The sequence below is a fragment of the Idiotropiscis lumnitzeri genome, chromosome 12, assembly GCF_059441095.1.
Source record: "Idiotropiscis lumnitzeri isolate Australia: NSW breed Sydney's pygmy pipehorse chromosome 12, RoL_Ilum_1.0, whole genome shotgun sequence".
Classification (NCBI taxonomy): domain Eukaryota; kingdom Metazoa; phylum Chordata; class Actinopteri; order Syngnathiformes; family Syngnathidae; genus Idiotropiscis; species Idiotropiscis lumnitzeri.
In genome coordinates this window covers 18,101,469-18,128,111 of record NC_142402.1, presented here as the reverse complement: position 1 = coordinate 18,128,111, position 26,643 = coordinate 18,101,469, and the positions used below count along the sequence as shown (strand labels likewise).

The window sequence follows — 26,643 nt, the reverse complement described above, 5'->3', positions numbered from 1 at the left end:
ACACTTGTAATTGGAGCAGGGCACATTAAGTGAAATGCAAATTGTTGTGTCAATTTCCATGTTCATAAATAGATTTTTCAGTGTGTGTTCAATACATAGCCGTGATAAAAATATGTATTTTTTTTTCCTGCATAAAAATAAAAGACGATATGCAAAAAAAAAAAGGCACCCAGCGCAAATTATGTGAACAATTAAAGGTTGCATAGAAAATAAGTTTGTAATATTGAGAACCTAACTTCACTTTCATATATTTGGCATTTGCAACAATAGTTTGTTAATGCAAATATCTCAGGGGCCATTTCTCCGGGAGTGCAAAATTACAAATTATTTGATAGTTCGCTTAACAATCGGCGTAAGCAACAGCGTCCCCCTGAGTGATGTGTCGTTTTACTGTAATCAGCCAAGTGTCCCGCTGGTTGGCGTTTCCTAGAAGAGGCTGTCAACGTCGCCCATCTCCACGTACACCGTCTTCATCTGCGAGTAGTGTTCAATTGTCACCTGGCCATTCTCCCGCCCTATGCCTGGCCAATACAGAGAATGCTTTCTTGATCAAGGGTGTACATCAGCGACCTTTGTATTTTTTTAGACCTCAAAGTGGCGGTTGTTTTGGGGAGAACATGGTGATTCGCATCATAAAATACCTGACATTTTGAAGCCTCCAAATGGAACCTCCACAGGAGTGATATTGTAGTTGTTGATGAAACAGGAACCGGCCTTGAGGTGTTCGACCACCCGGTGGGCACGCTTCACGTCCCTGAACAAACAAGTGGGCAGATTGACAAAAATAACTGATGCTAAAAGTATGGATGGCTGAAATGATATTTGGTTGACGCTTTTTTTTAAAAAAGAAAAAAAAAAATAGCACACACCCCCTCCGTCCCATTCATTTTGGGTATCGATCCACTGTCCACTAGATGGCGACATACATTGTCACTTTATAGGTCATTTTAGAATGCAAATACTTGGGTATGATCATTGATGTATATTGTGAGATGTTAAATTTGTTACTTTGGATAAAAATGGATTTGGTTATTGAAAACACATGGCGGATTATTTCCAATGCAATACAGTCCAATATTTCTTGTTTTAGCCGTTACTCTCGCTTTGTTTTTAAAGGTGTTTGCATTGTAAAAAATGTGGATTAGGACCAAAAATTAAAACAAGTTCCGTTTAATGTTATAAAAACATTCCTAGGGAGTATTTAAATACGGTATTTCTCAATTGGAACAGAACCCTCGCTATGGACGGGTTTACGATAAATCTTTTTAATGTCGACCTCAGATGAGATTGAAATTTCTTACGTCGTTCCCTCAACGTGATCTCATTTTAACACTCAAGATTGTAGCAGCTTACTTGATGATGTCTGACAAAGTCCAAGCCATTTTTTCCCCTTAAATGCAACATCATTGAGCTGCATCCAATCCTAACCTGGTGAAAAGTCCCGCCGCTAATCCCATGGTGGTGTCATTGGCTCGCTGCAGCACCTCCTCTTCCGTGTCGAAGGACAACACAGACATGACGGGACCAAAGATCTCCTCCCTTACACAGGTCATGTCATCTCTGCAATTTGCTAGCGGGAAATGTAGACAAAAAACAATAACCGATAACATAGCTGCTACATTTGAAACCGAAATATGAAAACATACAACGCTTACCCAATACGCATGGTGTCATGTAGTATCCATGTTTGAGTTTAGGGTCTGAAGGCACAAAAGGTTCACCCCCGCACAATACAGTGGCCCCCTAGAAAGACGTTCGTCAGTACATGAAATTGAAGTTTGCAAAACAAAAACGTGTGATGGACATAAATATGAGCGACACTAATCAGCCACACCTCCTCCTTCGCCTGATCCACAAAGGCGAGGACTTTGTCGAGATGCGGCCGGTTGACCAGCGCTCCCATTTTGGTACTCTCCAAAAGCGGGTCGCCAATCTCAATGGCTTGCGTCCTTTTGACCACTTCCTCCACAAATTCGTGCAGAATATCCCTTTGGACAAAAACTCTCGTGCCATTGCTGCAAACCTGTGTGATCGGAAAACAAGCGCAAACTGACGCGACTTGGGGCTTTCATTAAATCAGACGACTTGAAGGGAAGCAGATTCTACCTGGCCTTGCGAAAGGAAGTTTGCCATGAGAGCGCCCCGTACAGCGTTCTCAATGTCACTGTCCTCAAATATGAGCAGGGGGGATTTCCCGCCAAGCTCTAATGTCACTGGTTTGACCCCTTTGGATGCCATTTCCATAATCTGTGGAATCACACAAAAAAAAAAAATAACCATTGTTAATTTTAAATCGGTCATCGTTTTATCAAGGCGGTGGCATGTTCCATAACTGCTGGTAGCGAGAGCAAAATCCCACAGTGCAACATTCTTCCTTGGAATATAAAAGTACACTTCCAGTTTTAGTATAATGATTCGATTTACAAAGAAATATCAATTGAGAAGGCTCGGCGTATAAAATGTAGTTTTGTTGCCGTTTTTCACATCATTTCACTTTGGTGTGTGTGTGTGTGTGTGCACGCAAAGGATGGAAGGAACATCGCAAAGTACTTATGGTATTTTTTTTTTTAGACTCGAGGAGTTGGCTAGCACGGTGGGGCTACATTCCTAAAACATGCATTTTACGTGCATCGGAGACTCTAAATCAGGGGTGTCAAACTCATTTTAGCTCTGACTCTCGCGGGCCGGAGGAACCCCGCTTGTGGGCCCGATTTGGCCCGCGGGCCGTATGTCTGACACCCCTGCTCTAAATCATATGTGAACGCTAGTTTGCAGGGCGAAATAAGATGTTCTCCCTGTGTATGCGCCGTGCATCACAGGATTCGACAGGCATGGGACACGAACAGGGCTGAGGAAACTGACTCGCATTCATCAAACTCAGTCCTGCTTTCCATATTTCGATGTGCGAGTAGTCCCGATTTCCATCTTAACTGTCAAGTCCTTGAGGGACTGAACCACAGCCCGCACTCTTTATGATGTTGTACTCACTTTCTGTCCAGTGGGCACGCTCCCAGTGAAGGACACCTTTGCCACATCTGGGTGATGGCAAAGTAAGCTACCCGTCTCCTGCCCCCCCTGCACCACATTTAAGACTCCTTCTGGAGCTCCGGCTTCAGCATAAATCTCCGCCAACATGACCGCTGTCACAGGGGTGACCGGGGACGGCTTGAACACCATGGTGTTGCCTGATTCATGAAACACAAGAGATGATGTCAATATACAGCAAAACAAACATCGCGTGAGAACGTAAAATTCAGAATTATGTCGTTTTATACTGTTTTTTAGAAAAGGACTGACCTCAACCATTCGCGTGAAATGAAAGACCGTGAGAAGTGATCGCGACACGGGAAGTTAGGGGGGAAAAAACAGGGACTCGTACTCAAAGCAGCAAAATTGGCATCACCGTACGTCCTAACACGTTATCCAGGTAAAGAAAGTATTCGATTGGTTTCACTTTGCTTTTTAACTTATTTTTACTTGCATGCGTAATATAAATGTTACAATGTTAATCAAAACATTTCCTGCCTCGATAGGCAAGAGGTAATAACGGTTTTATGACGGCGAGAGTTTGATGCTGAAAAGGAAACATGTGTGCCGTTTATAGGTCAAATATATTTTCAAGCGGAGTGTTTTTTTGGACTGATATCATACCACAGGCCAGTGCTGGGGCTGATTTCCAGGCAGCAATCTGGAAAGGGTAATTCCAAGCACCGATGCCAACGCATACGCCCAAAGGCTCCCGCCGTGTGTAAGCGAAAGATCCGCCTGGCAACTGCACATGCTGGCCTGGCAAAATTCAAAACAAGCAAACAACAATTTGAATTCTATCACTCGGATATAAAGAGATAAATTCACATGAAAAGGATAACGTAATGTTTCTTGAACGTCTCAAGTGGTTCAACTCCCACGTTGTGAGGCGCTAACCCGCAAGAGTGCTGGACACTCCCGCATAGTACTCGATACACAATCGGGCAGAGTCCACATCCAGACGGGCCTCGGTGATGGACTTCCCGTTGTTGACTACTTCCATTTCCGCAATCTCCTCTCGCCTTTTCTGGCAATGATAAGCAAAATAATTTAATAATTAAACACAGCCTTACAGGAAGAACTTCAACTTGGCTTCATTTATAGAGCACTTTAAAACAACCACAGCTGCGTAACCCAAAGTTAAATATAAGACATAACAACAAACAAACAAGAAATTCATGACGTAAAGACAGTCAACAATGGAACGATACTGAATCTCATATTAAGTTTAGAGCCAAAGTATAAAAATGTGTGTGAAGATGAGTTTTAAAGATGGACAGAGAGGGAAATTGCCTCATGTTAAAGGGAGGAACTGGCAACGAAAAAAAGCTTGGTCTCCTCTGAGGCTCTACGTAGAGGAGGAGACACTCAGAGAGGTAAAGTGAGGCGAGACCATTTGAGGGTTTCAAAATGAATTAAAGAAAATCTTCAAATGGACTCGAAAATGTACAACGAGCCAGTGCAGCATTTTGGACCAACTGGAGACGTTTGAGGGAGGACTGGCTGACTCCAAAATGAAATGCATCACAGTTTTCCAGCCGAGATGTAAAAAAGGCATGGAACACTGTTTCTAAGTGTCGTTGTGGATTAAACAACAACACCAAAAAAAAAAATGCCAGGGGGCCCAACTCAGCCAGATGAGATGGACAAGTACCACTGTGAGCAAACACCATAACTTCTGTTTGCTTTTTGTTGAAGTTCAAGAAGTTTCGTGCCATCCAGGCTTTGATTTCTTCCAGAAGTTCCTTAGCCCTGGCTTAGCGGAACATACTGTAGATCCGACTGTCATCTGCATCCCACTTAAAGCTAATAGCATTGTTTCTTACGATGGAACTCAGGAGTAGCAAATGCAATGAAAACAGCAGGGGCCCCAAAATTGAACCCTGTGGCACACCACATGACCGTGGGGCAGAATGAGACTCCGAGCAACCAAGGCTAACACAAAGAAAAATGTCCCGCCTGCCAAATAGGATCTAAACCACTCTAGAGCTCTACCACTAACGCCCACCTGGTGCTACAAACGATCTAGACTACAGTTAAGGTAAGGAACCAAAAACTTCAACTTAAACACACCTCAATGAGGTGAGCAGCTTCGATCATCACCCTTGCTCTTTCCATCCCAGACATTTTACTCCAAGGACCAAAGGCCGACTTGGCTGCCTCTACAGCTTGGTCTACCTCTGTGGAACCACATGGCTCCAACGTGCACAGGACGCGCCCTGCAAAATAACGTTAGTTGAACACAAAATTCAATTGTCTGTGTAGAATCTTCAATTATCCAGGTCATGGTAATTCGCGCAAGTTGAATGGAGGCAACGGGAATTTTCTTGTTTGTTGAAGACAAGAACAAACAAGAAAAGTCCGGTTGCCTCGATGCAACCTTTGCGGACAAAGTTCGGTTCTTAAGTCAATACAAATCATCTCTAGAGCTTATGACAACCTCTGCTAAAGAAAACACACATGATTGTATTTAAGCTGCCACGTGATTCAATAACTTGAATTGTTTTCAACCATGATGTTATCGGTCCGTCATATCTCTGTTGGTGAATCTTGACCCACTCTTCTTTTAAATAAAATTTTTTTTTTAGTTCATTGAGTTTTGTGAAGCTCTTTCAAGGTGCCGCCTCACCATTTCATCAGATTGAGGTTTGGACTTTGACTTTGCCATTGCGACACGTTGAGTGATTTTCTCTCTCTTTTTTTTTTTTTTGCTGGTGGTGGGATCACTGTCCTTTTGCGTGACCCAATTGTGACTCAGCTTTTTGTTGTCCGACTGACTCACATTTGGATCGAGTTAATTTTAGCCTATTGAGGAGTTAATGGTTGACTCAATTTAAGGTGCTCAGATCCCTTGGCTGAAAAACAAGCCCAAATAACCACTCTTCCATCGCCGACCTTGATAGTCTTCGGTTTTTATCAACTATTTATGCTGATATACCCTTGTGAAATATGGACAAACATTTCCTTCAAAACCCTAAGCTGTGTCTGCATATTTGTTTTGAAATCAAGATGCGTTCTCCCGGAAACTACTGAATATTTTCCAAATGTGAACACTCCTTCGAATTGCGGAACAATGAACTCGAAACTGTTTTGAAATGGTCTTATAACACTTCCCAGATTTTTGGCCAACAATAACTGCGTCATTAAAATCCTTATTCATGTCTTTCTTCCTTGGTATGGGGGTAATGGACACCAGAATGCACCAAAGCAGAAAGCAGATAACTTTTTGGTAATCATGCATGTTGATGATCAGTTAGTACACTTGTAACTTCGCAAACAAAATGCATTAAAATGTCTCATGGCTGCTTAAGTCTGAATTTTATCACCTGTTGCAGGCTCGAAGACGTTCTCCCCATTGTTTCTTTTTTGGATCGCCTTTCTTGTTCCGCCCCAGAAGTTCAGCGGCGCCGTTATGTTCGCAAAACCCGAGGAGAGGCTTCGTACTCCCGCAGCCGACAACCGAGTCGGCCGAGGGAGCACAGCGAGCCTCTGCAGCATATTTAGCTTGGCGGTTTCGCTGCTTTCAGTTGCAGCGTCAACTGCAAAACACGCGCAGCAATTTTACGCTGTGGCAAGTGCCAACTCGCAAGAATAAAACACATAAAATATATTTTTACTTCGTGTCAGGAAGAAACTTACCATGAGACTGCGCTGATATGAGCCTTAAAAGCGGTGCAACTTTGGTTATTTTATTGAGTTTTATGTTAGCCTGTTTTGTATATTTGGGAGGAGGCGGGGCATACGAATGACGTCACTGTACCGTTGAATACCGTTTTATTGACCTAGAATTTGGAATTATAAAATCTATAAATTACATACACATTGAGTGCCAATTTTATGGTGAGTAAATGTGATTGGAAAAAAAGAATAAAAACACAAATGTCACATTTACAACTTGGGGGCGGCGCAGCCAAATACGTCACTGTGCGTGTAATACGATTAAACCTAAACATTACAATAAGAAAAATGATCTGCCTCATTAAATATTTGCTATGTGCCGGTTTAGTATTGAGTAAATCGTATTAAAAAAGAATAAACACATAAATCATTGCGTTTACTTTCTTGTTCTGCAACTTGAGGCGGGACATACGAATAAACTTCAAGATACGACTGGATATCTTTTTTTAAATGATCGAAATAAATTTTATAATGAGAGAACAAAAATAAATAAGAATAAAGGCATAACCGCTGGGAGCGGGGCATAAGACATACGTCACTGTGCGTATCATACGATTGGATATCATTTTCTTACCCGGAAACTAGATTTTTACAAATTGTCTCCTTAAAACTCCCTAAGTGTCAATTTTGTGACGCGTAAATAAAACTAAAAGCAAAAATGAGCACATATAAAATGTTAAGAATCAATTCTGACAAGTGTATAAAACAACATGTGGCGATATGGGAGGAGCCCATTCTCAGTGATCTTCCAGCCCATCGCTCTCTGCTCCACATTGCAAGTATGGCCGGCGACTCCGAAACACACCTCCGGGACCGGGGCGACAATACCGACATAATACGGCAACCTTTTCTCATCGGTGTATCTGGAGGCACCGCCAGCGGAAAGGTTGGCATCGTAGCTAGCGTCTTGGGTGACTCGATCGAATTGTCACTCGTATTTTTTCCGAGTTATATGACGTGTCACATCTCATACGGCTGCCGGCTGTGCCTGACCGCGTGGCTTCGGTGGCGCTTGATTGACAGCTGTATCATCTGGTGGACTGTCTCGCCCCCAACATTCACCCGGTTTAACCTTGCGCGAAAAAAAATTTATTTTCGTCTTTTTTTTTTTTTAATTGCCTTTAAGTAGCGATGATTTCTGACTCGCCTTTTGTGTGAGTCGGTGTTCATGATTTTAGCTTTAGCTGCCGGGCTAAATTCCATCACACGCTAGCATAGCTTGCTATGGAAGACAATGCCGAGCGCTAGCGTTCTTCTTAGCCAGCCTCCTGTTTGTAAACAGTCCCAAGCATTGTTCCCAGGCTGAACAAATGTACCGGTCTATTTTACTTTCGGGTGACACATCGTTTTACAAAATTATAAAATGCTTTTTCAATTTTTATACTGACATAAACGCAATTTTACGATTACGGTTTTATCAAAAAGAGTCACCAATGACCCATATTCGACTGCGGCGCTGTAAAAGATGTTCCCCTCGTTCCCCCAGCTCTTGGTTCGCATCGAAGATGAAGGTAGCGCCTTTAACTCGTTAATTTTATTGTCATAGTCGCAACCGTCCATTTTGGAACCCGTTATGGCTCATTGCAAAATGACTGGCACGCCTGCCATTAATTTATTAGAACAAATCGAGCATGGAACCCACGCAGCTGAATAATAACGAGCATGTTTTACAAAATCTGATATGAAATGAAAACGATATAGAACGATTGCCTTTTATCATAGTTTACATATCCTCAGAGGTCTTTTCACCGCACCAGATTAGATCATTTTGTCAAACTCTAATCGCCCTTTATTTTAATTAATAAACTTCACCCGTGACTGCTGTCTGCCTGTGGAATAAATACAGTTAAGTACTGTTAAAAATGGGTTTGTGTGGTAACATTAAAATCCTAAGAAATTATAGAGGTATTTCTGTTTTTTGCTGGGGAGGCACTTGACTTAGGCTTTATATTGCACTTTCTGGTTGGTTGATTACCACTGACATGTGCGAAAACACTTGCAAAACCAGTATGATTACATACCTGCATTTCAGCACTGGGATTTTTGGAATAGAAATTTTAACCTTTCCAACTATGAAAGGGGCAAACACATTGAGCCTGCGTTAAATAAAATCGGGACACAGTTTGCATAATAATAAAAAAAAAGGGAAATCTGTGGTCTCCTTGCTGCATACTACAGTATACAGTAATTTTATAGTTTGGATATTTTTTTTTTCTCCTCTCTTTGCAGCAGTCAGTGGCACGTGTTTGATCTTGGAAAATTCCAATCATGCAGTCCAATTCGAGTTGGTCTGCATGATGTAATCTTAACCTGCTTGTTTGAAAGCAGCGCTGGCTTACTGCAGCACACTCTTTAGATATGTGTCATTGTAAATAAATAATTAGTTGCTGTCAAGTCTGTTGTTAGGCACCCAGATAGATAATTCTCCATTAATATGGATATATACATCCTTGGGTGCACCTGCATATAATGACGTAAAAAAAAATAAATACCAGAATGCTCAGTTCTGATTGACATTTAGAGCGCTGTTAGGTTAGTAAAAGAAGTTTAAAAAAAAGAAAGTTAATTCCCCTGCAAATCAGCGTCTGTGTTGGGCTGACGAAAGATGTTTGACATTTGTGTGGCATGATTTTGATGAACGCAACAGCAGCAGCACTGACTCGGCAATTAGACAGAATGTCCCGTCAGCATTCGCCAGGAGTCGCGTCTAGTGGTCCAGGTCAACGAGGACTGTGCAGGATAGGAAACAATTGCAAGTTTATTCAATCAGATAGAGCTATTTTGATGTTTGATTTATTTATTTTTTTTTCACTTCAAATTAAATGTTATTTCATACAGCTTAATTCATCCCTCCCCCAATTACAAGCTATATTTTTTTACAACTACAAATTTCTTCAATCATTTTTGTACAGATGCCAGGTACTTTTGCACCAAATTTACCTCCATATGTTTCCCTTGGTTTATACTTGCAGTCGTCCGTTTGTGGCAAGATTATGGAGCTGCTGGGCCAAAACAAGATTGACCGTCACCAGAGGCAGGTGGCCATCCTCAGCCAGGACAGCTTTTACAAGGTCCTGACTCCTGACCAGAACGCCAAGGCACTCAAGGGCCAGTTCAACTTTGACCATCCAGGTATATCAAACTTCATTTCCTTGTTTGAGGAAATTACACGTACAATCCATATACATTTCTTCAACCCATGAAAGGTAAAAATATGCCGAAGCGTGAGCTCCATTTTAGGATTGTCTTTTACCTCCCCGTAAAGTGTCTTCCGGTTTCAAATCCCAGATGGCCTTTCTCAGAGGCAGCTGCTCAGAGATTGAACCAAACAGCTGTTGGCTGGGGGGGGGGGGGGGGGGGGGGGGGGTTACCAAACGTGCCGCGTGTCACCGAGCCTGGGTTAAGAAAAGCTGAGCAAGTGTCCCCCCCTTCCCTTCCTTTCAGATGCCTTTGACAACGAGCTGATCATGCAAACACTCAGGGACATCCTGCAAGGGAAAACGGTCCAGATCCCAGTTTATGACTTTGTCACTCATTCCAGGTGAGCACACGTTTGCTTGTGTGTCAACGCGCCGCTTATCGCCGCCAAGTGCGTCAGCGGTAAATTCAGCGAGCACTCGTGTCTGCTCACTTGGAAAACCTTTGTCGTGAGTTTCAGGAAGGACGAATTTGTCACGGTGTATCCAGCCGACGTGGTCCTCTTTGAGGGCATCCTGATGTTCTACTCGCAGGAGATCCGTGACCTATTCCAGATGAAGCTGTTTGTCGACACTGACCCAGACACTCGGCTCTCTCGGAGAGGTGTGTGCAACGAGACGGATTTCACTTCACATGCGCAAAAACTATCCTCTTTCTCATCTTCTTCCGTTTTAATTAGAAAGTCGCAGTGTTCCATCGCTGATGAGCTATTTTTAGAACAGACCCGTGGGCTACGCATTAGGTCCAATGCACATTGATCAGAGCAAACAAGCATTTGCTGGCAGTTTCTCGTTTTGCTCCCTCCCTCCTCCTCCACTTTGCCCCGAGGAAGTGGAAAAAAAAAAAAAGTTAATTTGAGGCAATTAACTTCACAGAGACTGCTGCTCGTTTAAGCAACTAACTTTGCAAGCGGCAGGTCACATGTGCCCTGCTAAGACATCCCGTCTAAAAAAAAAACAGTGGCTCATTATTGCTCACAGCCTGTCTTAGCAGTTTTTCAAACCTTGACTTTCCAAAACCATGGGAAGCTCATGCCTGTGATCTTTTTCTGTAGGTAGAATTGCATTGGAATACATTTCCTTGATCGGCTAAGGAGGAAATTTTACTGTCAATTATTTTTTTGCTTAATTTTTATCCAGGTATAAGTTGCAGTGTCAGTAAATGATCAACATTAATTATAAACTCTTGTTTATGAAATATTTAGTTCTCTGGGCAAACTTTTTTTTTTTTTTAAAGAAAAATCAGGAAATGTAAGCGGCAGTAAAAAGAATAATATAAATAAGTCATGTTTTGAGCGTTTCTACTGAGGTGTCACTTGTAATATCCTTGGGTAGAGCATTCCAGAGCACTTTTGCCCGAATAGAAAACGCACAAGAACCTGCGGACTTCTTTTTTGGCTCTCGGATCACTAAAAGACCAGAATTTTTCAATTAATCAGCATTGCTACGTTATGCAATATTTTATAGATAAGTAGCAATACGTTAAAATCGCATCTCAAGTGGAATTGGAGCCAATGCAAATGGGCTCATATCAGGGTGATATCGAACGTTCTCGTCCTTGTCAGGATTCTAGCTGCAGCACTTTAATACCGGACGAGGGAAAAACTGCGAAAATGTTAAAATAACGGAGGTGAAACGTAACGCGTCTACAGCGCTGCTGTCAATGTGACTAATTGTTCACTTTTTTTTTTTTTCCCTCCCTCCCCCAATTGCTGCCATTTCTGTTCCAGTCTTGCGAGACATCGGTGAGCGTGGACGTGAGCTGGAGCAAGTGCTGGCACAGTACATAACGTTTGTGAAACCGGCCTTCGAGGAGTTCTGCTTGCCAGTACGTGATGTGGCCGAGTCACCGTGGCAGTTGCACCGTTTCCGTGTTTGACCTCTTTCATGTTTTCTTGACCTCACCTAGACAAAGAAGTACGCTGATGTGATTATCCCCCGCGGAGCAGATAACCTCGGTAAAATTTATTTAGACTGCACACTCAACTGTTTGCGTTCCTCGTGAGAGTTTTTCCCGACTCTTCACAACCCCCCCCCCCATTCTGTCCGCAGTGGCCATCAACTTGATAGTACAGCACATCCAAGACATTCTCAACGGCGGCCTAAACAAGCGTCACAACGGCTGCACCAATGGCCACACCTCCCCGCGGCAACGACGGACATCCGAGTCCAGCAGTCGGCCGCATTGACCTCGCCGCACCTCTCTTCCCAGGCCGAAGAGGGGTGATGGGCCAGCGCTGTAAATAATGCCAGTTGGCAACACTGTATTTAAGATGAGTGAAAGGAAAAAAAAAAACTGATTTGCATCAAGAATCAAAATGCCTTTTTATTACTACGACTATTCCTTGCTGTTTAGTTACATTCATTGTAATAGTGGAATTTTGGGATTCACGTTTGTCGGGAGAGTTGAAAAGAAGCTCTTAGTCTCATGATGCCCTTGGATTTATATGAACCTACATCCGATTTTCTTGCAGGTTTAACTTTGGTTTCAATGTATCCCCTGTGGCTTTATGGAAGTACATGCCGATGATGAATAAAAGAAGAGGGGAGGTGATTTTTTTTTTTGGGGAATCTGATGAAACTTGAATCTCCAATAGTCTGCGAGTATGATAAATGTTTGTTTGGATGTGATCCAAATAAGGATGTAGGATCCACGATGTGGTTGAACAAACTCAGATTGCACTTTGTTCTTGTATGACAATCTCAGCATGGTTTCCTACTTCTTTTCAGTGTTGCCCCGTCTTGTGAAGTGTAATGTGCAAAACCACAGCATCTGTTTACTCTGCCGTGTAAAATGTCTTTGCTGCAGCAAAAAACAAAACAAAATTAGCAATTGCCAGGCTGATACCTCACCAATGATGCCAATAACCGGTGTGATGACTTGCGAAGGCATGGCTGTTAAAAAAATGTGACTATATATTTGGCTCAAACTTACTTCCTTGGAGAGTGTGGACAAAGGCGCAACATCAAGCTTAGTTGTAATTATGAATTTCTCCATTTTTAAATTCAAATTTAAGTTTGCATATGCAATCTACTCAGGTTACTAAAAAAAAGGTAATGCAACAGCAATAGTGTGGCCATAAGCCACCGAAAAGCACCACAATGCCTCCATGAAGTTGCCTCAGGTTAACCATGCACAGCAAATATCCACGCTCGTTACCACTTGGACTTCGGATTACAATAAAACCGCTTTGAATCATTTTTCTATTCCCTCTTATGTATTTATTTTGTACGATCCGATTTTACTGAACGATGCCATACCGTATGGCTGCTGGGTAATACTTGAAAGACTTGTACGTGGATGACGTCATTAGTCATTTAACGGTCAATAAAATGACTTGAGTACCATCTGTCTCTATATGTTTGTTGTGCAGCTCACCCCACAAATTAACGCATATAAAGTATGAGCAGGAGCCATGGATATCAACGCGCAGCATGTCGCTTGCGAAGCGGATGGATTAGCCCAAGACTCTCCGTTCATTGTGTAACAATTTTTGGGAATTTTATTGTCATCGTATACTCTGCTTTACACTTAAAATACCGCAATTACACTTTTTGGCCGATAGGTAGCAATGTTTCCCACAATCTCGCCTTGGTAAAGTTCATAATGCATTGGCGCTTTCAACGCCAAGAATACCCCCAAAGTTTTCCTCCGTAAAACTAGGCCTATGCTCTGATATTCGTGACGTCGTGTTTTTTGATTGGATTGTGTTAAAACCTTAAAACTGACCCCCCCTACACTGATAACCAAACCCCTAATTTCAGATATTTTGACCATGCCAATTTACGGAGGCTTCCTGAACGCAACATAGCAACCCAAGATGGTGGTACGTGAAGCTTCTGCACGTCTCCTCAGAAACACTGAAAGCATTGTTGCACATCCAAATGTTTTCATTTCATTCTCTTGACAGAAATTTGGGCTCCAGTTCAAAGCCACTCTTGAGAATGTCACCGACGTGAGACCAGTGGGTGAAGACTTCCGCTGGTTTCTGAAGGTAGGCTGTCTGTCAAGCTTGCTTGCTAATTCTGACTACTGACTAAACAAGTAACAAGTACTGCATTTTGACTTCACACCTGATCAACCTAGTCGAGGTGTACTTCAGAATTTATTGCTGTCTGACAGATGTGCAAAAGTACTCGCAAAATTAAAAATGCCTGTGTTTAAAAATAAAAAAAAGCCTCGTAAAAGTAGTATTGATTCAACTTCAAGTAACGAAGTACGGAATCCGAAAAGTACTTTACTACAAATATAATACGGCGTTATTTTCAATGAGTCAACAACTTATCGATGATATAATCGACAACTATTTTAATAATCGAGTATTGTTTATAGCCATTGTATAAGTTAAAGTTGTCAAACGTCTCTACAATAATTATTCTCCGGACTATATGATTTTTGTTTAAAAAAAAATCACAAAACATTACCAAATAAACAAGAATTGGTTTATAAAAAAGTGATCAATAAAAAAAAATGGACTAATTGATACATCGTTAGAATAATCAATAGAATAATCAATTCTAAAAATATTCAATAGCGACAGCCCTACTGTCAATTATGTACAATTCTTATTTTAAAAACTTGGCACAATGCAAGACTCACCTGTTTTTCTGGGTTTGGTCATGTGATGTATACGCGTTGAGCCCTGTGATGTCATTTTCAGTCGACAGCGAGTGGTAATACAGGGAAAAATGGTCACCCCCTCCAATGGTTAAAAGCGTGTGGATTTAACTTAATTGCTTAATTCATATTCCACAAATGCAATATTAATAAGAATGCCATGTTTAGACGAGTGGGGGCGCATAAACCATTTTAAAGAATTTTTTTAATTTGATGGTGATATGTAATCTATATTTTATTGCATCATGTCATGTATGCTGTATTTAACACATTTTCTATAACATTGTAATATGCTTTTCTCAAATATAAGCTCAAGTGTGGCAACTGTGGCGAGATTCCCGATAAATGGCAGTATATAAACCTGGCGGTAAGATTGATGCTTGACATGATGACATTTTAGTTATGATCTCCATTCGATCAGTGTTTCCTCTTTTTTTTTTTTTTTTTTAAATTTAATTTAATTTTCTTTTTACTGTGTGCTCAGGAAAGCGTACCGTTAAAAGGAGGAAGAGGAAGCGCCAGCATGGTCCAGAAGTGTAAACTTTGTTCCAGGGAAAATTCAATCGGTCAGAGCCCGCCTGTTAATGTCTTTGTTCTTGATCATCCCATCTTTGTCGACTCCTAAAATATGCTTTCGGACAGATATCCTCGGAGACACCATTACGCCATATAACGTGAGCATACACCCTGAACGCTACCAGTTTTCTAGTCTGTCATTTGTAAACATTATTGTGTCGCTTACCCTTGTTTATATCTGTTTGATCGAAGGCTGAGGACAGTGAAAAGTTCAAGACGATGGTGCAGTTTGAATGTCGAGGTCTGGAGCCCGTTGACTTCCAGCCACAAGTAAGTAAATATTACAGTGGAACTTGGATTTAACAGATGAATGGGAGAGGGCTCGGCCATTAATGTCTGTTCAATTGAAATTGACATTTTGCATGGCCTAAAAACGCCAAGAAAAGTAATTGTAAATAACAAACATGAAAAATAGTCTGCAACTATTTGAAAAATCAACATCGTTTTTCTCTTTCTAACACACCTCAGGCTGGCTTTGCTGCACAAGGAGCAGAGTCTGGAACGTCATTTCCTGAAGTAAACCTACTCGAAAAAGTAAGATTCGTTTCGTTGATTGTGCCAGACTGAAATATTGTCCTTTTTCCAAATGCTGTTGTCCACGTTTCAGGATTGGACAGACTACGATGAGAAAGTCAAGGAATCAGTGGGAATATATGAGGTCACGCACCAGTTCATCAAGTGCTGATGGTGTCATGTGACCCGTGTGATATGAATGGACACTATTGGCAGATATTGTCTGTCCAGTTTCCAGATGGATTCCGAAGATGTCCGAGGGGACGCAACGTGGCTTTAACAGTTCTCGTCAACTGATATGAACATATAAATACATGCATTGCTCAATTCAGATTTTTTAATTGGCCACAATAAAATAAATGTACAAAACTTTCATCTAGAAGTTTTCTTCCTCGCTTGTATTTTCTTTTTCAGATTTCACTCAGTAGTAGAGAGTCAATTAGAGAGTCATCAGTCAATAAAATTGATTTTAGACATTCAAGTATTTAAAAACTATCGACACACACATACAAAGGTTCATTTGCATACTGTTGATATCAATTATTTATTTTTTGACTGCCTCCTCGCAACCCGCAGTGACACCTACTCTTACAATAGACGACCGCAGTGACGCCTATTTTTACAATAGACGATCTTTGCACACGAGCGCTAAAACCGGAAGTGCTTGTGAATCCAAACTGACATTCACACAACAAGCATCGAAGAATGGCTCCTGCGAACAATAATCGGGTGTTTGTCATCGGCGTCGGCATGACCAAGGTAAATTCAATTATCATTTTATAAATAAAAATAAACTGAAAAAAATCTTTGCGAATGTGCGCACGATTGCTGTGTTGGTATTCCAGAAGTAGTGAAGCAAGACGTTTCTGTAAACATCAAAACATTTCACAGTTGCAATATTTTCTTGATGAAATCATCCCAAGTGAATTCAGATTATTTTTTTAATTCGGTAGACGAACTTTTGCCAGCTTCGATTTCGATTTAAAACGTTTTGCTATTCGGTAGTTATGCAACGTGTTCAGCGCTCTCAGTGCATAGTTCATCTCCAAAGCAAAATGTGTGTTAAGGGTCGTTTGACCGCTGCCCTCTTTTTTTTTTTTTACTCCCACAACAACATTCTGTCATAACATTTTAACGTGTCTAGTTTTAGTGTCCTGTGTTCTTTGTTGTAAAACATTATGTTGTGTGCTCCTTTGCTTTCTGGATGTGTGGGAAAAAGTTGTTATAAACGTATTAAATTTCTCGCGAATTTAATAACAATATTTGTATTATTTTTTTATTTTTTTTTAACCTTTCAAGCAGATTGATTTCTTCAAAGCGCCATTTTATTTCCATAATTTCCTTTTAAATGACTTTAAATCTTTTGTTTGTAAATGCGTTTAATTGTTGTAAATGCATATTATTTTAATAATTCTTTAGTCAAATACTTTTATTCTTTGCTTTGCCTTTGAAGGTCTTTGTTTGTAAATGCTTTTAGGTGTTGTGCTTTTGCCTGTGTGAAGCAAATTGACTTTCCTGTGTGTGAAATGTGCTGCAAATAAGAGGAAGACGGAGGGGATCAGTGTGAGTGGGTTTGGAATAAAACATACCACTAAGCAAAAATATCACACCGTGGATGTATTCCTGGTTAATTATGTACCTTCTGCCATCCACTGGACGAACATTAAGTTTTGTGCATCACTCTAGGTCACTGACATCGCGAGTTGAACAAAGATACCATAGTTGTAGTAATTAAATACTTTTTGGACCAATTACGGGAAGTTTGATGATTGATGACTCGTTATTTTTCTTAGGAATATCCAGAATATGTCATGTGCTGTGAAATGTAATGTTTTTGACTCCATACTTGAGCATTCAATCAAGTAGTTAAAAATATGTTTATAATTTTTTCATGCGTGTTTCTGCTACAGTTTGACAAGCCCGGAGCTCGAGGCGACTATGACTACCCTGACATGGCCAAGGAAGCGGGTGCTTATCTGAACAGAAATTTTGACATTGCTCGGCCGTTCACAAGCATATCGGAATGCACTTTGATTTGTGTGATCATTTACAAGAGCATAATCTTGGTTCTTGTGCAGGTGAAAAGGCTCTTGCAGATGCAGGAATCCCGTACACCGCAATCCAACAAGCATGTGTGGGATATGTCTATGGTAAGGCATTTGCCTGCAAAGTTAAAACGTTGAAGGATATCATCACTAAATGTTAAACATCAAATGTATAAAAAAAAAGTTTAATATCACAAGATTGCACTTTTGTTCCTTTAAATTATTAATGAAATGAATAAAAACATGATTGGAAAAAAAAGTTACTTTTTCAATAGCATTCATTTTTTTTAGAAATGGATATTGTCCATTTTTATTTAAAAAAATGTAACTTAAAAATGGACTTTGAAAAAATTGAATTTTAAATTGTTTAAAAAATGTAAGTTTGTCACGATTTATTCATTTGTAAAATAACAAAAGAATGCTACGAGATATTACACAACTTTTTAAAATACTTTCAAGGTGAAGGTTACAATATTTTATCTGTTTTCTTGCACCTTTCCTCTCCTTTTAGGAGACTCCACGTGTGGGCAGAGGGCCATTTACCACAGCCTGGGCTTGACCGGCATCCCCATCATTAACGTCAATAATAATTGCTCCACCGGCTCCACTGCCCTCTTCCTGGCACGGCAGTTGATCCAAGGCGGTGAGTTGAGCACGATCATTTTATTTTATTCTTTAAAAGTAAAATTGTCGTTTTGTGACCTGACCATGAAGTTCTTGACTGTAAAATGTAAAAAGTAAATGAATCAATTTCTGATTTACCTTCAGGTCTCTCAGACTGTGTGCTTGCACTTGGATTTGAAAAGATGGAGAGGGGATCTTTGTCCTCAAAGGTAAATAAAACATCCAAACTTTGAACATATTTCATGCATTTTACAATCACACGAAAGGTCATACAAATACGCGTTTTAATAATAAAAACATTCACTGCTGTGCAAACTGCATCGGACCTAAAAAACAAACAAGTTCTTCTATGGCCCATGCAACTCCCTTTCACAATTATTTTGTTAAAAATTGAAGCATGCATTGTTTCACTATCCCGCATATAAGCAAATACAGCTGTCATTATATTTTGCAATTGTATGAAAAGTTGTGGCAGGTGTGTATTTGTAGTATGGCACGAAACAACTGAAAGGTTCCATTTTTAATCTAGTACATGGATAGGACCAGTCCCATGGACAAGCACATGGAGGTGATGATCAACCGTTACGGGATGGTGGCGGCTCCGCCAGCGGCGCAGATGTTCGGCAACGCCGGCAGAGAGCACATGGAAAAATACGGTATGCCTGTGTCAACTTTTGGAAGAACTGCATCCCAAAGCAACGCTTGTTTGGGTCATTTGCAGGCTCTAAACCTGAACATTTTGCCAAAGTGGCCTGGAAAAACCACAAGCATTCCACCAACAACCCGTGAGTTCGATGGCATTCAGGAGCTCGATTTTGGTTCTGCGCTAAGCTAAGAACGGTTTTGCGTGTGTAGTTATTCTCAGTTCCAAGATGAGTACACTTTGGAGGAGGTCATGAACTCCAGGAAGGTGTTTGAGTTTTTGACTCTCCTGCAGTGTTGGTAAGAAACTTCCATTCGTTCATTCAAGATTTCATGAAGGTATTTAAAAGAGAAAAAAAAAAAAGCGTATGGACATACGTTGTCCTCTCATCAGTCCCACATCAGATGGTGCCGGTGCTGTCATTTTGGCAAGTGAGGACTTTGTTAGGCGACACCGTCTGGAGAAGCAAGCAGTGGAGATCCTGGCCCAAGAGATGGTGACTGACCTGTCAACTACATTTGATGAAAACAGCTGCATTAAGATGGTGAGAAATGGCTCTTGTGTTTTTGTTCTCGACTTCAACGCTTTGAGGATCATATTTGGAAAAACACCGACATTAAAATCTGATTTAAACATTTATGAGCCGAACTAAAAAACTTTCCTATCACGCATATCCTGGACCTTGTTGTAGTACGTACTTTTTACCAATAGATGGTGCTGTTGCTGTGCTCTGCTTTTCGAGTGTTGCGTAATCTGAGATGAGAATGGTTGCTGCTGGCTGCTCCGCTTTGTGTCTCGTCCATGAACTACAAATTTCGCAATTATGACTAAAAAACTTCGGACATGACTGGATTGAAAAAGACGTTCGGACTATACAACTAAATATGACTTTGTTTTTTATAGTCATAATTTTTTTACTCTTCCGGTTGCCGGTGGGGCTCGATAGACGCACATTCCTGTTTATCGAATAATGATTTCACAAACAAGAATAGCGCTCAGTTGAGGCAAATATTTCAAATTATGATCAACCCAACAGTGTAAAGCTTCATAAGTATCTAGCTGGCTTTTGAATATAAAAAAAAAAGAAAAAACGAATAATGGCTCATGATACAATGCGTTGGTTTGCACGACTGCGATCTGAATAACAAATCAATAAGTTGAGGTAAGACTTGAGAACGAGCTCAGTGAAATATAAAGAGAAGCATAATTAATATTTAAATCTTTAAGCGATGTTCATCCTTCCATCAATGTTATTTTGTATTTTGTTTAAGATACAAAATTCAATTAAACGTCTTATTCCCCAAACCGTCTTGTAATTGTCTTGAAAAAAAATAAACACAAATTTGTCAAATGTTGGTAAATGAAATCCAACAATTCACAAAAATATTTATCTTGCCTGTGAATCCAGTTGAGCAATTTCAACGTGTCAACAAAGAAACTTGTACAAACGATACATATCTCGACTGGAACAACGCTGTTATCTACGCACGCGCATCTTGCTCCGCCTCGTCCTAAATGTATTTGCTGTTTGGTGTTAGGTGGGCTACGACATGTCACGCCTGGCGGCCAAAAAATGTTTTGAAGCATCAAGTCTGAAGCCCGCCGACGTTGACGTTGTGGAGCTGCACGATTGCTTCTCTGCTAACGAGCTCATCACCTACGAGGCACTGGGACTCTGCCCTGAAGGTACGCAACTATTCAATATGACCAAAATGTCAAGCCAAATCGATTCAAGCTTTCAAGTGCCTTTAATGACTAAATATGACAAGTGAATCGTTGTGATTGATTGACCACCAGTCCGGGGTGTACTTCACCATTCCGTCTTCGGCCCACCTGTGATTGAAATGGCTGCGATAATCAACATTGAAATGAATACAAATGTCGCTTCGTGATTAATAAAGCTTTCTCTAGTCGTGCACAGCAGAAACAAAAAAGTCCCAACGCAATAAAAGCGAGGTGAAAATGCCAAACGATGTTGCTTCACTTCACGCTTGTCTGACTGGCTTGCTGGCTTACTCGACAGGTAAAGGAGCAGAGCTGATCGACAGAGGGGACAACACGTACGGCGGCAAGTATGTAATCAACCCCAGTGGCGGTCTCATCTCCAAAGGACATCCCTTAGGAGCTACAGGTACATACTTTCCACTTTCTTTTTGAGCCACCAAGACAGTTTGAAGAATCAGTATCACGTCAAAATAATAAACAAATACAGAACAATCTTTCTGATGGCCACTAGATGGCGTGTGTCCTATTTGAGCCCAAAACAAACCCGACAGTTTGAAGAATCATAACGTCAATAAAATAAACAAATAAAGAACAATTCTTCTGATGGCCACTAGGTGGTGTGTGTCCCGTGTGACTGGCGTGTTTGGCGTTTTGTAAGCGTGTGTGGTTCTGGCGTACCCACTTTAAATTTTAAGATATTAAGATAATAATTGTATGGCGGATTTGTCACGCCATAATAACTCCTTACTAGCTTGTTTTTTGCATCCCTGCATTTTTCCTTCTGTTTCAAAAGTCCACATCGTTAATGTTAGCGTACCTGTCTACCTTATTGGCAGTGGTGTTCTTAACCATGACGTTGGAGAACGTGCCCTCTTCTTTTGTTTCTTGAACCCTTGATTGTATGTGCCCTCACCTCACCTCACCTCGCCGTTTACCATCTTTTGACTCAGGGCTGGCGCAGTGTGCTGAGCTCTGCTGGCAGCTCAGAGGTCAGGCTGACAAGAGGCAAGTTCCTGGGGCCAAAGTTGCCTTGCAGCACAACATCGGCTTAGGAGGAGCCGTGGTTGTCACGCTTTACAGAATGGGATTCACACAGGAGCCCAGGTACATCATATTTCGGCACGTAGATTCTGTGTTACAGAGAAAGGCGAGTCTTAAGGAGGGGCTGGCATGTGTTCTTGATTGGGAATTATATGCTTACAAATAGTATTTAAAAAAAAAAAAAAAAACGTGCTCTCCGTTTGGGACTAAAATTGAGTCGGCTAACATTTTTTTTGCCTCCTCAGGTTCCACGTCAGTGCAGTTGCCACAAGTTCAGGCGACAGTTTGGAGGGCTTTAAATCGTACTCTGTCTTCAAGGAGATTGAAAAACAACTACAGGAGGTATGGCGGCATTGCACGTCTTCAAATTTGCTTCATGAACCAGTCGTTGTATTTTTGAGTCCTCTAGAGGGCGCTGTTGGTTTAAATAAATGGTTTAAAAAATGGCAAGTCAGTGAGCTTTCCGGCCAAAGTTGAAGAGAGAGTGCCATCTACAGGAGTCCAAAAATACTACAACTGGTTCATGAAGCAGATTTGAAGCTCCGTTTACCCATCACTACACATCAGGTTTTAATAATGATAATAAGAAGTAATAATGCTAACAATAATACGTTATGTCATATTTATACAATGACGGGTTCGATTCTGCAACAGGTGGATTTTTTTTCCCCTAAAACAAGCAAATATTTGAAAAACCTGATGTGCTCGGATTTTTTATTTAAATATTTTTTTTTATTTTTTTTATGAAATAATCTCAGGCCTCTCGCAAAACATGAATGCAATGATTCCAAAATTGTTTCAGGACGCTCAAAGCTTTTTGTCGTCCCGCAGGAAGGAGCCAAGCTCGTCAAGAAGGTTGGCGGCGTGTTTGCTTTTCGAGTGAAAGACGGACCCGATGGGAAGGAGGCCACTTGGTTTGTGGACGTGAAAAATGGCGACGGCTGCGTCACCAATGCGGCAGGTAATTCAGTGCAAAATTTGCCTTTTGTCGATTTTTGAACACGTTTTACATATTAACTTGAACACACAGCGGAACCGCAATAAACGTTTATTTTATTTTATTTTTTTTTTTTTCTTTATGAAGACTTGCCTTGTTTCACGCCGTTTTCGGCTCTCCACGCAGGTATTTTTAGCCGTTGCTAAAAAGCTCCAAGGTGTTCCTCACATAATGGCAAAGTGTGGGGGAAGAAGCAGTTTTTTTTTTTTTTACGCGTGGAAGAAAGCAGGGACGACTTTTCAGAGCTCCAAAAGACAAACAATGAAATTTTTCGCCATTGAGTGCGCTCCTCAACGTTTTTATTTGCGTATTTTCAAAAAGGTCTGCTTCATCTTGTTTCCTCTCCTGTTAGTTTCGATCACAAATCTCTGAAAGTTTTATTTTTGTTGGGATAATTACGAGTGAGGCTGCATTTGGAGTATATAAAGGTTTTGAATGTGTCCTTTTTAATCGGATCATTTCCTGCCGTGGTATGAAAAGAATCTGGCCCTCCGCAGTAATTGCACTCGAAAATAACATTGACGACGTGGCTGCTGTGACTCAAAAGAGAGAACGACTTCAACCCGAATGACCAAGTTCTTAAAAGCAACGTCTACAAGGTTGTATTGTGGTCTACCTGCAAACAGCCACTCTGTGTCTCCTCAAGTGCGATCTATCGACTTTGAACACGTAACACGATCAATCAAGAAAGTTTTGGTTGACGTCGGGTTTCGTAATGAAACAGAAAACGAAACAAAAACCCTGGCAAAAATAAAAAAAAAATTTCAGCCTTCTTTTAACCCCACCTCTTTTTAAAACTGTTGCACAATCATTTGGAAGTCTGGATTAATTCGTTTTTTTTTTTTTTTTTCACGGCCGAGGCCAATGATTAGTAATCACAAAAAGCCGATAACAACTGATATTTGGAGCCGAGACTAATTTTCAGTAAAAGAGAAAATATTGTCGTCAAAATAAAAAAATCAAAATTAATTAAATCTCTAACTCTTTAAATTTGAAAAATATCTGTCAGCGTATGTTGATTTGAACAACTTTTCAGATTTGCAATTTTTTATTTATTTTTCTTAATCTTAGTCAATGGAGATCTTTAGGGACTGTAGAATTCTTTTGTTAGGAATTTAATACAAATTTTTTTCTAATTTCTAAATAATTGAAATCTTAAACAACAACAACAAAAGGAGCAGAGAGTTCCAAATGACAGCCGCATCTCTTATAAAGCTCTCTAAAAATTTAAATAAATTCTCCCTTGGCGTTAAAGTAGTTTTGAATTGATTGCTTATCGGCTGTCAGATTTATATATAAAAAAAAAAAAGCCGATGTTCGTCAAGATGCCGACAAAACTGTTGTTATGATGTCTGTTAATATTCTGTGCAAATTGGTGGGATGAAAAAAAAAAAAAAGACGGCTCCAAATTGCTCCCTTGAGCGTGTGAGTTTTTTTTTTTTTTTTAAATCCCGATGCAATTAAAATGTCGCATGCTGAGTCATTCTAACTGATGTTGCCTTCAGGTACAAAAGCCGATTGCACCTTGACCATGAGTGATCAAGATCTTCTGGATCTGATGACTGGAAAATTGAACGCGCAAACGGTATGTACCAAAATACTGGCGTGAATTATTTAGTTTCGACCAGTTTCTTTGTGTGTTCCTCAATATCACCAACACAACAAGACCACAAACTACATTACAGCAATTTATTTATTTATTTTTGGCAAACACATCTTTTCATGCTGGGTCTTGTTTTTGGTCTCGACCCCAAACGGAAAAAGAAATGTTTTTATGGAGGGTTCACTCAACCACAAGAAAAGCTTTCGAAAGGGAGAAAATGTCCACAAAACGGCTAACATGACACAAAGCGACTCTCTTACATTTTTTGATGCCTTAAAAAAAATTTATGTTCAACAATGCATTCGTGACATTCATTAAATAAGTGGAAATCTTTTTTTTTTTTATTCTCTACAAAAGCACCACTTGTCCATCCATTTTTAGAAAACCTTTTTTTTTTTTTTTTTACTCCACGTCGCACCACTTATTCGTGAGACATCTCCACACGGCGTTTGAAAAAAGAAAAAGAAAAACAAAAAAAGTGCATTCGATTCAAAACTAACACACTCGTAAATTGTGAGTCTAAAAAAAAAAAAACAAGCAGTCCTCATCGACCGCATTTCTCCGCAGGCGTTTTTCAAGGGCAAGCTGAAGATTGCCGGGAATATGGGCATGGCCATGAAGCTGCAGAACCTTCAGGTGGCACCGGGAAAGGCCAAACTGTGATTACCGGGATGGGACTGGAGCCTTTTCCTTGGCATTTAATCCTTTCTGACAGACATCAGTACTGATAAGCTCAAATAGAACTGATTCTGCACGCTGCACTTAAATATAGAATTCAGCTATCAAGCGTGAATTTGAACCTTTTAATACTAATATACTTATATATATATATATATATATATATATATATATATATATATATATATATATATATATGCTACACGAATTGTGAATTGATTATTTAATAATTATTAAAAGGAAAAGAAGTGAAGCGGCCGTCAGACAGTGGAGCACCAAACAAAGCCATATGCCGGCCCACCGTCATGAATATTTTTCTGCACGCTATTAAAAAATAAATTGTGGCGGTATGGACCATATTGCGAGGGACCTCGACATGCACACAAAGCCGCGGCGTCTGAGAGCCGAGCAGCAGCAGCAGAAGCGCGCTGTCCTCCGCTAATTCGGATTTTGTATGGAAAAGTGGAGGCACTTAAAGGAATTGGTTTTCAACTAAGCGTCAAGATGAATTCCTCAGTTCATTTTAACCACAAAATTGCCTTGACTAATTTTGTCGTATTCATCCTGATAACGGTTGCTGTCAATTTCTCTGGAATATTAGCTCAACACACCTTTTAATAAACGGCAGAAAGATTTCTGTGTGAGTTTTTAATTTTTTTTTTTTTTTGTAATTCAGAGTGTCAGGGTGATACAAACCTGGGGAAACTAATTAATTTTATATAATTTGCTTCAGTTTGTTCATTTCAAATTAATCAGGCAATACAAAATTCACATATAAACCAAACAAAAAGCAATTCCAAATCATTATCAACCCAAATGATATATTAGCGCTAAAGAAGCTTTTTTTTGTTGTTCTTACGTTTCGCTAAAACCTTTTTCCTGCTTTTAAATAAAAAAAAAACAAAACAAAACATATTGCCGTCTTTAATTGAGAACATGTCGCCCAATTTAAAAATATGTACTCACACGCTGTTATGGAGTATAAATACTAAAAAAAAAAAAAAAGACTTAAAATTGAATTTTTGCATTTAAAATGCAATGCAACAAGGCAAAGATGTGTAAAAGAAGAAGTGGAAGATTGTATGTCGTTCTGTCCTTTCTGCCAAAGATGAAGTTTGGAAGTTCGGTAGCAATCCTGGAACTGGCAAAGTTTCCAGTTCTGACAGACGTCCCGCGTTGCGTTGTCATCACTCAAACTTTGGCCATGAGTGAGCTCAGCACTAAGCAAAAGCCTGCCTTGGAAAAAAAAAAAAAAGACCACAAATTCAACTCATGTCCATTGAACCATTGAAAGGGCCAAGGAGACACATAAGGCTGACTGACATTAGAGTCAGCCTGACCTAAAAGTAATTTCTTCGGCTTTTGTGAAGGTCGTCATCTCCAGGATGTTAATGCAGACCAGAGACTCGAGATGACCCCCCCCCCCCTCCCCGTATTTACCTTACCTCTCCTTCTCCTGTGATGTTTGTTGCTGGACCCAGATTGTCCACGGATGTCGCCATGGCAACGAATTGTCATCTTCCAGGAATTTGTACACAACCCCACATGAACACGTAGCGCAATCCACAACATTCTTTGTTACAGAACAAGCATGCCGTGAAGGATGCGGTGTGCCGATTCAAGGCTGGGATCGCCTGAGCTTTTTGTTTTCCGAACCCACACTGTGCCCCTCCCTTAT

General features: G+C 40.4%; 4 protein-coding genes across 4 annotated transcripts; 3 read left to right on the top strand and 1 right to left on the bottom strand.

Annotated features, from left to right (window-relative positions):
- Window positions 1-7: 7 nt before the first annotated feature.
- aldh9a1b (aldehyde dehydrogenase 9 family, member A1b) lies at window positions 8-6,793 on the bottom strand. Its single transcript, XM_088310221.1, has 12 exons — window positions 6,667-6,793; window positions 6,354-6,566; window positions 5,101-5,246; window positions 3,925-4,054; window positions 3,652-3,786; window positions 2,989-3,185; window positions 2,107-2,247; window positions 1,835-2,023; window positions 1,656-1,743; window positions 1,429-1,570; window positions 642-754; window positions 8-521 (listed from the first exon to the last, which is right to left on the bottom strand). The coding sequence occupies exons 2-12, from the start codon at window positions 6,523-6,525 to the stop codon at window positions 427-429; spliced, it is 1,548 nt and encodes a 515-aa protein (XP_088166347.1). The 5' UTR covers window positions 6,526-6,566; window positions 6,667-6,793; the 3' UTR covers window positions 8-426.
- A 631-nt stretch (window positions 6,794-7,424) lies between these two features.
- uck2b (uridine-cytidine kinase 2b) lies at window positions 7,425-13,250 on the top strand. The gene is made up of 7 exons (XM_088310761.1): window positions 7,425-7,591; window positions 9,678-9,837; window positions 10,150-10,246; window positions 10,364-10,506; window positions 11,633-11,730; window positions 11,812-11,860; window positions 11,955-13,250. The coding sequence occupies exons 1-7, from the start codon at window positions 7,487-7,489 to the stop codon at window positions 12,089-12,091; spliced, it is 789 nt and encodes a 262-aa protein (XP_088166887.1). The 5' UTR covers window positions 7,425-7,486; the 3' UTR covers window positions 12,092-13,250.
- A 288-nt stretch (window positions 13,251-13,538) lies between these two features.
- Window positions 13,539-16,096, top strand: czib (CXXC motif containing zinc binding protein). The gene is made up of 8 exons (XM_088310762.1): window positions 13,539-13,729; window positions 13,814-13,897; window positions 14,831-14,887; window positions 15,005-15,086; window positions 15,163-15,194; window positions 15,289-15,366; window positions 15,565-15,630; window positions 15,704-16,096. The coding sequence occupies exons 1-8, from the start codon at window positions 13,724-13,726 to the stop codon at window positions 15,779-15,781; spliced, it is 483 nt and encodes a 160-aa protein (XP_088166888.1). The 5' UTR covers window positions 13,539-13,723; the 3' UTR covers window positions 15,782-16,096.
- Window positions 16,097-16,210: 114 nt separating this feature from the next.
- scp2a (sterol carrier protein 2a) lies at window positions 16,211-25,600 on the top strand. Its single transcript, XM_088310760.1, has 16 exons — window positions 16,211-16,368; window positions 17,520-17,577; window positions 17,688-17,759; window positions 18,166-18,297; window positions 18,423-18,487; window positions 18,808-18,934; window positions 19,000-19,063; window positions 19,134-19,220; window positions 19,315-19,465; window positions 20,460-20,607; window positions 20,945-21,052; window positions 21,597-21,750; window positions 21,933-22,029; window positions 22,519-22,648; window positions 24,190-24,269; window positions 24,855-25,600. The coding sequence occupies exons 1-16, from the start codon at window positions 16,315-16,317 to the stop codon at window positions 24,948-24,950; spliced, it is 1,623 nt and encodes a 540-aa protein (XP_088166886.1). The 5' UTR covers window positions 16,211-16,314; the 3' UTR covers window positions 24,951-25,600.
- Window positions 25,601-26,643: the final 1,043 nt, after the last annotated feature.

Excerpts from the sequence above, each read along its gene's own strand:
- aldh9a1b (XM_088310221.1), bottom strand. The coding sequence starts at position 6,525 with ATGCTGCAGAGGCTCGCTGTGCTCCCTCGGCCGACTCGGTTGTCGGCT. Across the intron at positions 4,055-5,100 it reads AAGCTGCTCACCTCATTGAG|AAAAGGCGAGAGGAGATTGC; the intron begins GTGTGTTTAAGT and ends TATCATTGCCAG. Across the intron at positions 755-1,428 it reads GCGGCGGGACTTTTCACCAG|GGACGTGAAGCGTGCCCACC; the intron begins GTTAGGATTGGA and ends TTGTTTGTTCAG.
- uck2b (XM_088310761.1), top strand. The coding sequence starts at position 7,487 with ATGGCCGGCGACTCCGAAACACACCTCCGGGACCGGGGCGACAATACC. Across the intron at positions 9,838-10,149 it reads GTTCAACTTTGACCATCCAG|ATGCCTTTGACAACGAGCTG; the intron begins GTATATCAAACT and ends CCTTCCTTTCAG. Across the intron at positions 10,247-10,363 it reads GACTTTGTCACTCATTCCAG|GAAGGACGAATTTGTCACGG; the intron begins GTGAGCACACGT and ends CGTGAGTTTCAG.
- czib (XM_088310762.1), top strand. Across the intron at positions 15,195-15,288 it reads ACACCATTACGCCATATAAC|GCTGAGGACAGTGAAAAGTT; the intron begins GTGAGCATACAC and ends GTTTGATCGAAG. Across the intron at positions 15,631-15,703 it reads AAGTAAACCTACTCGAAAAA|GATTGGACAGACTACGATGA; the intron begins GTAAGATTCGTT and ends TCCACGTTTCAG.
- scp2a (XM_088310760.1), top strand. The coding sequence starts at position 16,315 with ATGGCTCCTGCGAACAATAATCGGGTGTTTGTCATCGGCGTCGGCATG. Across the intron at positions 19,064-19,133 it reads AAGCATTCCACCAACAACCC|TTATTCTCAGTTCCAAGATG; the intron begins GTGAGTTCGATG and ends TTGCGTGTGTAG. Across the intron at positions 19,221-19,314 it reads TTGACTCTCCTGCAGTGTTG|TCCCACATCAGATGGTGCCG; the intron begins GTAAGAAACTTC and ends TCCTCTCATCAG.